The sequence below is a fragment of the Podarcis raffonei genome, chromosome 8, assembly GCF_027172205.1.
Source record: "Podarcis raffonei isolate rPodRaf1 chromosome 8, rPodRaf1.pri, whole genome shotgun sequence".
In the NCBI taxonomy this organism is placed as follows: Eukaryota; Metazoa; Chordata; class Lepidosauria; order Squamata; family Lacertidae; genus Podarcis; species Podarcis raffonei.
Genome location: NC_070609.1, coordinates 36282702 through 36293315, shown reverse-complemented (window position 1 = coordinate 36293315; position 10614 = coordinate 36282702). Strand labels below are relative to the sequence as shown.

Here is a 10614-nt window from a genome sequence, read left to right as displayed (position 1 = left end):
CTATTGTCATGGATTGGCTGGATGCAGAGGAGTGGTGGGAGGCAACAGGCAGGGAGTCCCCAGGGGAAGAAGGCTCAGAGCCCAGGGACTGGTGGTGGGAGAATGATGAGTGGGGTCAATGGGGGAAGGAGCAGACTGGGAGGAGGTGGTGTTGGGAGCATACGCGGCAACAGGGTTTAGTGAGCAGGAAGAGGGTGTGGCAGAGAGCAGTGCAGACTCCGAGACTGAGTGTGGGCAGACTGGAAGAAGACAGAGAGTCATCGCCTCCTGCTGTGTCCAGTGCCCCTTCTCCCTGGTCTCTCAGAACACACACACAAATGAGAGGCAAGAAGGCAAGGAAGCCTTAAGCAACGGGGGAAGGAACCAGGGGAAGAGCCTTAGGGAGTGGGGTGAAGACGGGGACCATCAGTCCTCACAACTGCTTCCTTGGGGCAAGACCCGGAAAGAGTTGCTGAGACCACTAGATTCGGGTAGGTAGCAGTGTTGGTCTGATGCAGTAGAAACATATTAAAAAATAAAAAAATTGTCCAGGAGCATCTTAGAGACCAACTAAGTTTGTTCTTGGTATGAGCTTTCGTGTGCATGCACACCCTTCAGATTCTGAGACCACTAGGCCTGAGATATGGTTTGTTTGCTTGAATAAAGAGTTCACTGGCCCCGGGTGATTTGTTGTTTTATTGCTAACCTACGCCTGACTCCAGCCCTGACAGCTATTCAGTGTGTTTCAGTCTCTCTTGCTTCTCTGGTGCATTTTTATGGCTAGCAAGAAATGATGGAAGACCAGGACAGGTTATGAAAGCCATGTGATTTATTTCTTGTGCTGTCATGGCAGCTAGATGCAACCACACTACTTGTAGTTGACCTGGGTTGGGACACACAGACACATCCATCGGGAGAGATCCCTGTTTGGCTGCTGGCTTCACCAGGGCACAATCCTCCCCTCCCAGTCCACCAGTCGGCTATTTTTCTCTTCGTTGATGCTGGAAAGCACTTGGATGATCCCCTGCACACTCTCTTGCACCGTCAGTTCCGCCTGCATTGTGCAAACATGTTTTTGCATTGAAAATCCAAACCAAAACCCGCCACGAGGACACCAGACTTGGGCCACTTGGGAAAGGAAAGGTGGGGGCACCAGGTGTTTCCAGACACCTTGAGCTGCAGAAGCTTCTATCTTATGGATTCCCTGCTTGCAGTTTCTTTGCCGCTTTGAGCATAGTTATGGCGAAACAGTTTATTAATTTAAAAAAATCACAAGAAGACCTGGGTGGGGGCCATGGCTGCTAAAGGCTTTAGATTGCCAGGAACCAACCTTCCACAGGGCTGGATAAGTTTCACTTCTGAGCAGGGCCAAGTGGAGGAAATGCAAGAAAGTCCCAAGAATGGAGACTTTTCTGCAGGGAAAAGACCCCAGCCACCTCCTTCCTGGCAACTTGGGTGAAAAAGGCCAGAGTCTGGGTATTGGTTCAAGCTATGCTGCCCAACCCCTGGTTCTAATTCCCTCTAGTTCAGTGGTTCCCAAAGTGGGCAGTATTGCCCTCTGGAGGATGGCAGGATTACCTAGGGCAGAGGTTTTCAACCTTTTTGAGTCCACAGCTCCCTTGACCAATTACATTCTTTCTGTGGCTCAGGAGTCCAGTTGTGCCACCCCTTGCCTGCAGAGCTGGCAGCCTCTCACCCTTTTCAGACACCCTCCTTTGTGGAGTGTTTCCTCAGCCTCCTCCGCTTGAGAGTCCTCTCAGCAGCCACTGCTGCCACCCCTGGTCTCTGAACTCCCCCCCCCCACTGCCCCAAAGAGAGGTGCCTCCTCACACTGCCCCACGGGCCTGGGAAGAGGATGCCCCTAGTCTTAGTGGCCCAACCAAGACTGGCCAGAGGTGAACATGGGGCTAGCACCTTCCTTTGGGGGGCGGCAGCAGGTGCTACCAGGCCTGCTTGGCAGAAAGGCTCCCCTTCAGCACTGGGCACTCAGCTCCCAGGCAGGCATGGCACACAGCAAGCACAAGAAAGGCCAGTGCCTTTCCCCCTTGTCTGTTCATTCCCAGCAGCAAGGGCTGGTGGACTGGCTGGTTGGGCTCCTTCACCTGGTTGCTTGCTTACTGCAAGACTCCCCCAGCTCCTGGCAACCAGCACCCTCTGGCCAGCCCCAGAGGCACCATTTGCCTGCGGAACTTGTAGCCAGGGCTGCTGCAACAAACAGCCATGCAAGCCTTGGGGAGACAGAGGTGTGAGAGGGCATCAGAGGAGGGAGGGAAGGAAAGAGGGACAGAGGCCAATATTGCCCACAGCACCCTGACCATGGCACCCCAGGGTGCCACGGCACACTGGTTGAGAACCACTGACCTAGGGGAGGCAGGGGGAGTACTGGGGGTGTGAATTATCAGACTTTGGAAAGCTGGTATGACTGAATCAAGTTCATCCATTTTGTGGAATTAATTAAACTAAATAGTTTTAATTGGATTTTGACTAAATGTGCAATTAATTATTACTGCTATGAGTTTTATTGTGTTACTATCTTCTTTGGTGGGTCATGCAAACCACTATTCCGGCTTTTGGTAGAGTAGGGAGCCCTGGGGATGCGTTTATGGAACAAACGGGACGGTGGCCCGAAATCGATTGGGAACCACTGCTCTAGTTAGTCAAGAGGTTTGCAAGCTGTGTTTCTTGCTCCTCCGCTCTTTTACCACATCCTGATCTAATGACCAACTGCGATTTTGCCACTACGTACCTTCTCTGTTCCCATTTCCGTCTTCACCCATCCTGGGTGAAGTGCAACGCAAAGGATCCCGTCATCCTTGTACTCCAGCGCCTGGCACCGCGTGAGCATGTTCAGTGCCGTCTGAAGAAAGACAGAAGCAGCAGCACCGTGGAGGTTACAGGGTAACTAGCGAGTCACACAGCTGGATCAGGCCGGCGGCCCATCTGGTCCAGCATCCTCTTTGCCACAGTGGCCAACCAGGTGCTCCAACATGGAACCCAGAAGCTGGGCTGTGGGCAGCAGTTCTCTCCCTTGGGATTGTCAGCTGCTAAGAGAGGCATGCTGCCTTCATCACTGGAGACAATACATAGCCAATGTGGCTAGCAGCTGCGGGTAGCTCCACCCTCCTCCACCCATTCGTCCAATCCCCTTTTGAAGCCTTCCTGCTTGGTGACCATCACACTGCACCTTGTGGGAGCCAATTCCTAACTATGTGCAACAAGGGCTGCGGTCAGTGCTGGATTATGCACTATAAATTCACCCCTCCCAGGAGGCCACAGTGATGTCAGGGGCAACTGTCCCTGGCCCCACTCCCTGTTGCTGACCCTGCCCCACTTGCACAGATTGGCCAAGATGCAGGCAGGCGGGAGAGGCTGTGCTGCCCACGTTACCTTGCTGCAGCGGTAAGAAATGACGGGGAACGTGGCCATAGAAGGGGGCCTCCCGATTGAGCTGCCGATGGTGGAGACGTTGATGATGGCAGCCCTGCTGCAGCTCAGCCCCTTCCTGTTGCTCCTCTTAGCAGCCGTCTTCAGCATGGGCAGAAATGCCTGCAAAGGAAGACAGACGTGGGCAGTCCCTTTGTCCCCTTCCCAGGCCCTCCATCCTTGGTTCCCAACTTCTCCTTGGCTGGACCCCTCCTGCATATTTTGTCCCCCTCTCTTTCAATACGTTATGAGTGTGGCAGGGTATTAGGAAGACAAGCCCCTGTCTCAGGAAATTCAATGTAAGGAAATAAGCAGGGAGAGCTTTCCGTTAAAGTTGAGGAAGCCTTTTAACATCTCCTTTCACCTGCTGCTCCCTTCTTTGCCCAGAAGAATGGATGCCACCTCTAGCAAAGTATGAGGATAAGCTCTACCTGTGTCACCAGCATTGGGCCAATGAGATTGATACGGTAGACACTCAGCATATCTTCTTTGTCCACCGACTCCAGGGTGCTTGGGGGCATGACGCCCGCATTGTTGATCAGCAGATTTAGTCCACTTCCGGCCAGGTGGACCTCAACTTCCTTCGCAGCAGCCTTGATGCTAGCCTCATCCGTGGACTCTGTGGAAAGAGGGCACAGGATTTGTCATGGAAACACCTTCCTCTCCTTTATAGCTTTCCAGGGCTTCAGAGAGAAGACTTTCCCAGGACAACCTGGAAAAGCTGGGCCTGGGGAACTGAACCTGGGACCATCTGCATGGCAAAGAGCTACAGCTGTTCTCCATGGGTTTGGTCACATTTGTTCTTTCCCTCATCCTCCTCAGCCTTGTCCCCATCAAGACTGAGAAAGAGTTCTCTGCTCAAGGCAAAAGCCTCTGCCCTTCAACTGCAGACAATCCCTTGTATACCTGGAGCATCTCCTCTCCTGTCGTTCAGCCTGGACACTGAGATCCAGCTCCAAGGGCCTTCTAGCAGTTCACTCCCTATGAGAAGTGAAGGCAGAGGGCCTTCTCAGTAGAGGCACCCTCCCTGTGGAACACCCTCCCATCGGATGGCAAGGAGATAAGTAACTATAAGACTTTTTAGAAGACATCTGAAGGCAGCCCTGTATTGGGAAGTTTTAAATGTTTGAAGTTTTATTATGTTTTTATATGTGTTGGAAGCTGCGCTGGGGCCACCCATCTAGATGGGCAGGGTAATAATAATAATAATAATAATAATAATAATAGATGATACTGGGTTGGATGAGCCCATGATCAGATTCAAGTAATGCCCAGCATGATGGTATCAAATACAGGTCATGTTAATCCAGGGATATAGAACCTGGGAAACAGCAACACAGGAAAGAAAGGCATTAGGGGGCCCTTGGAGAGAGGGAAAGTCAAAGGTGAACATGGAAGAAAAAGCTATCAATGGCTACTAGGCATGATGGTTATGCTCTGCCTCTACCACTTGCTGGAAACCGTAGGAGGAGAGAGCCATCGTCTCCCCCTCAGCTGTAGGGCGACTGAGGGAGAGGCAGTAGGCAGACGCAAGTCCCATGCTGCCATTTCAGGCAGCACGGAACCTGCAGGCACCTAAGCCACCACGTCACTCCTAAAACGTTTCATGAGCCCAATTTTAATTTTTAAATTTTTAACTCATTTAGTCACCCCCCCCCTGTGATGACACCCGGGCCCGGCCGCACCCCCACACCCCCTTTCCTCCACCACTGGGAGAGAGGGATCTTGTGCTTGGGTCCTGTTTGTGGTTTCCCTCAGGCATCTGGTTGACCACTGTGAGAACAGGATGCTGGACTAGATGGGCAACTGGCTTCATCTAGCAGGCAGGCTCTTTGTGTTGCTATTATATGTGCCATTGCATATCAGGCAGGTGCCCCTCTTGCCATTTATCTACACCAGTCTATCTCCACTATTTCCTCTGTCATCTTGTTCCACCTCTATCTTGTTCCAGATTGTAGCACAATAAAAACAACAACACAATATACAAGAAATAAAAGAAGTAATTCAAATTCAGTTAAAAGCCGTGCATCCAGCCCAGCACATTAAGATTGGGACAAGAGGCAGAAATATCGTTAAGTGGTCTGTGATTTTCAGTCACCTTCAGTGATTTTCAAATAGTCTTTTGTTGTGGGGAGTGTCTGGGAACCACAGCCACAAACCTCAAAGTGATTTCATAGTAAAAACATGAACAATAAAAGCAATGACAATATAAATAAAACCATTTCCATATGTAAGGAATTCCATATATATAAACAACTAAAAACAATTCCATGTGGAAAAGCTATTTCAAATCCAGCACAGATACTGACCAGGTTAAAGAACTCCACTTTAAAAAAGCTTTTATAAAGAAGTTTTTGAAAAGAAAACAACCTGTTTCTCATCTCTTCAGTGAAGCCTGAGGCTTGTATTCTCAAAAATGTTGGAACTCACAGGAGGAGAATACTGTTATTTTTATAAAACGCAGCACCACTCCCTCCCCCCACCTGCGATTCCAGCAACTAGCATGCAGAGGCAGTACCCATTGTGACTAGTATTGATACCCGATTCCATTGATACCTGATTCCTCCATGAATTTGTCTAATCCTCTTGGTAGCCATCTTTGCCTCCTGTTTATGCACTGTGTGAAAAAGCACTTTCTGTTGTGTGCCCTGAATCTTTCAAAATTCAGCTAATGCAAACAAACCTAATACAACTCTCAGGAAGATGTATTGTAATGATTCAATTACAATACAGCTGCCAACTATACTGTGCTTTAAAAAACAGCCACCACCCTGAGCATTGTAATGCAGGCCTGCCAGAACAGCTACAGCCTTTTGTATGGAAGCCACTCAGTTAATCTGGGAGTGGTAGTTAACTGGCACAAAGTTTATAATCCTCTTTAAGATACATGCTTGGGCCTGGCAAATAATCCTACCTTCATTTATTAAAAAACCTGCCAAAGGCCCCCTTTGCACCACTTTAAACAAGCATGGCTTCCCCCAACGTATCCTAGGAACAGTAGTTTATTACAGTGCTACAGTTCCTAGAGTCTTCTAGGAAGGATGGATTGTTAAACCACTCTGGGAACTGTAGCTCTGTGAGGAGACGAGGGGTCTTGCCTAACAACTCCCAATACCCTTAACAAACTACGGTTCCCAGGATTCCTTGGGGGAAATCCATGGCTAAAGTAGTGCTTTAAATGTTGAGTGCAGACCGGAGTCGTAGTCCAAAAGAAGTGGAGAACCTTGTACCTTGAGTACTTGTGAGTACAGATGGCCTTGCCCCATTTCTATAGGTGGCCTCCCTGAATAAGTCTTTCCCCTGGGGCGCAACGAATACATGGCTCCATGGCTAAAGTAGTGCTTTAAATGTACAGTGCAGATGGGAGTTGTAGTCCAAAACAAGTGGAGGATTCCAGGTTGAGGGAGACTGATCTACCTTGAGTACCTGAGTGAGTAGAAATGACCTTGCCCCACCTCTGCAGGAGGCCACCCTGAATAAGCCTTTCCCCTTCAAAATGAACAGAGCAAAGATGTGAGGATTCTGCCTGGAGCATAACTAAAACATTGTGACAGGAGGCACTTAATAAATGAATGTTCAGCTATCCACCCTAAATGGAGCCACAGGGCATGTTGGTTTCTGCAGTTCTAAGATTAAAGAACTGAAATGGAATAGAAGAAAATAAATAAGACGAAAGTCATACCCAGCTGCAGAATCACGAGGCCGGGATGTTTAGAAGCCAGCGATCTCAGTTCCTAAAAGGAGAAAAAGGGGGTCATGTGCGAAACAAACCCTCAAGGCTTCCTCAGTGCTGCTGTAAAAATGTCAAATGCTAGACCCAGAAAAGTCTGAGGCTTGTTTGCATCATTTCACTTTATTTTGCACAAATTGTTTTGCTTTCGTTTGAGTTATATGGGGCACTCTAGACTGCTCAGTGTTACTCAGCCTCTGGCTTCTGAGATTTTCGCAGACATTGACTGGCTTCACAGTTTTTTCGAAGCCACAGGAGTCAGAAAGGTGAGAATCTCAAGAAGCTACAAAGCTAGTTTTTTCTGCTGCTGCAGAATCACAGCAGACATACAACTCTGCAGATACTGAATAAGTGCCAGGCCCCCAAGGACCTCACGGACTTCTGGTGTAACCTGTGCTGTTATTATTAATTGCATTTATAGCCCACCTTTTTCCTTTAAGGAGCTTGAGGTGACGTACATTTTTCTCCCCCTTATTTAATTCCCACAACAACTGTGTGAGGTCAGTTAGGCGGAGAGGCAGTGGCTGGTTCAAGGGCACCCAGTGAGCTTCATGCCAAATGAGGATTTGAACCCTGGTCGAAGCAATTGTACCCTAAATGAGAACTATGGAAACTCTCAGGAAACAAAATGTTAAGAAGGCATTCCGTCCCCTCCCCCTCCCAACCCCCACAAGGCAAATATAGGAAAAAAGAAAGAGGAACAGGGTGACCAGTGATAGAAACCAGAAAATGTGGATTCTCTCTCTGATGGAGCATTCGGAACATAAAGGATAAAATAATAGAGAGCTTTCTCTTAAAAACAAAAAACCCAAAGCTTTTCAACGTATGATACAATACAGTAAAAGCCAAACTAATCTAAATGAAAACAGAAAAGAAAGGAGAAAACAAAACAAGACAAAGAGACAAAAAGAAGGGTGGAGACACCAAGGCCTCTATCAGAGGTGCACCTTAACCCTTGTACCACACAAAAGGTGGTGGACCCTCCCAGCTCTCACCTGGGAGCTTCCCTTCTCCCAGCCTGCCTCCCTGGAAGATCTTCCCTTTCCTGCCTCTCATGCAGGGTGTAAGGGAGAGCCAGCGTGGTGTAGTGGTTAAGAGCGGTAGTCTCGTAATCTGGGGAACCGGGTTCACGTCTCCGCTCCTCCACATGCAGCTGCTGGGTGACCTTGGGCCAGTCACACTTCTTTGAAGTCTCTCAGCCCCACTCACCTCACAGAGTATTTGTTGTGGGGGAGGAAGGGAAAGGAGAAGGTTAGCCACTTTGAGACTCCTTCAGGTAGATAAAGTGGGATATCAAATCCAAACTCTTCTTCTTCTTCTTTCCCTTTGTAGCTTATGCTGAGCAGTTTTAACCGAAAAGATGGTAAACGCTTGCTAATTATCATCATCATCATTTCTTACCCACCTGTCTCCATAAGGTTCCAAGGCAGGTTGCAGCAATGGGAAAACACAATCTTATTTTGTAAAAACAGAATCTGTCAAACAAGCCTTTTAAACTGAGATCTTTCCCAGCCTGCACCTGTATTTGAATGGTTTTTAAGATGTGTTAAATGTGGGGGTTTTTTATTGTATTATAGCTTGCTGCTTGTTGCCCTGGGCTTCTTTAGGAGCAAGGGCAGCTTACAAATCTTAAAGATAATAATAATAATAATAATAATAATAATAATAATAATAATAATAATAATTTTAAAATGAGGTAAAAACAATTTACAATAAAGAGAATAGGGTGAGTCCTAAAAACACACATCTCAGGGGTCAACAGCCAGGGTCAAGAGGTGCACGACACGATGAGAGCTGAAGGTGCTGGATGCATTTTTGTGGAAAGGGGATACCACAGCTCAGGGGCTGCTACAAAGAACACTTAGCCACCGCCCCATGGAACTTCTGAATGGAGTGGAACTCACTTTCTTGCACAGCTCCCTTTCTCTCTCTCAGCCTGGAATCGGATGTGAAAAACTGTCACTTCCTAAAAGGATGGTCAGCTCTGAAGTTGGGGATGAGTGAATCTGTCCATTTCAGTTGCTCATTTCCCCAATCTTTAGTTCTCCATGGTGGAATCTACACACGTTAAAAATGTCATGAACATGCTTTTAAAAAAATTGTTTTGAAAAACGCATTGAATTTGCTATAGCTCACCACAATTGTATATTTCACTTTACCACACATTTACAAACCTTTTATTTGCAGTTGTAGAGCAGAGCCCCATATTTCCAGTTTGCTATTTTTCTGTTTTAAAAGTCCTCATGAGAATTCATCATAATTTCAGTGTGGATTTATTCTAACATGCACCATTTCTGCAAAGCAATTTCCCCTAATAGAATGTGTTTTGGTATGTTCTCGCTGCTCTATGCAATTATATGCACGTTTTGCCATAGTACGTGGCTGTGGATGCTCATTAAGTGGGAATTCCAAAAAGGTGGCTGAATCTCAGCTCACGGATAACTCTGGAAAGTGCAAAGCAGGTACGTTTGCATTTAACTGAAACTAACCTCTTTCCCATCCCTACGGTCTCACCTGGCTTTTTCCTCCATGTGGATCCCTGCATGTGGCGAAGACCCATTTTGGTGGTTCTCGTAGTTCCAGGAGCTGCTTCACCATTTCCAGCCCGATACCCCGATTGGCTCCTGTGACCAGGACGCTGTGGAAATGGGCCCCAGACATCACTGACTTGGATGCAGACCCTCTACTCTTGCTATCCGTCTATTTTCTCTGCACTTAAATTTGAGCTGGCACTGTTTGCCCTTGCTGGTTCCCGCCTATTTATACTTACTGCTACGGAGACCAGCTTTTGTTCGGGGATTTGTTAAGGGAGTTGATGCTACGTTTTGTAATTATGACTCATGGCAGAAATCTCTGGGTAAACAAACACACACTGGAAGTTTGGGGCTGAAAGGAGACTCTGCAGGAAATCACAGCGTACTGAATGTATTAGGCATGGCAATCTATGCAGCCTAGTTCATAAATACAGCAGAAATCCTTATAGACTAAAGGGTTTCTGGAATGGAAAACAACCCCAATTTGTGGCAAACTCAGCCGAAAGTGAAAAATTTTGGGTGGGTGCCCTGCGGCCCAAGCACACATTTTCGTAAGACCGTAGCTTGAAGCAACGATCCTTGAAACAGAATGCACAATAAAAGGTACCATTTCTAAAAAGTAGGGCACAGGACTGGCAGGAGGTTTAAAACACATGTGGGGAAATGACTGGGAGATAATAAAAAGAGAGCGAGAAGACCAATGGATTACAATCTGAAATTCCTGCATAAATCTACTTCCGCCAGCATTAGAGAGTTAAAGCTGAAAAATCGCATTTGCCACCCCAATCTCTGAGCGGTGAGAGATTCCAGGGTTTTCAGGTGCTTATCCAGTGTTTAGTCAACAGAGACTGGAGTGCCTTTAGGAAATATGGTTTTATTTACACATACCAACAACCTGCGGATAAGATAGTAGGGCTCACTGCATTAACGCCCAACAGATTTTGTTTC

The 10614-nt window shown here is 47.4% G+C and overlaps 1 protein-coding gene across 1 annotated transcript; it reads right to left on the bottom strand.

Moving 5' to 3' along the window:
* Positions 1-905: 905 nt before the first annotated feature.
* On the bottom strand, positions 906-10223 carry LOC128419012 (C-factor-like). Its single transcript, XM_053399250.1, has 6 exons — positions 9647-10223; positions 7085-7136; positions 3834-4021; positions 3367-3525; positions 2726-2836; positions 906-1033 (listed from the first exon to the last, which is right to left on the bottom strand). The coding sequence occupies exons 1-6, from the start codon at positions 9791-9793 to the stop codon at positions 920-922; spliced, it is 771 nt and encodes a 256-aa protein (XP_053255225.1). The 5' UTR covers positions 9794-10223; the 3' UTR covers positions 906-919.
* Between the last annotated feature and the right edge of the window lie 391 nt (positions 10224-10614).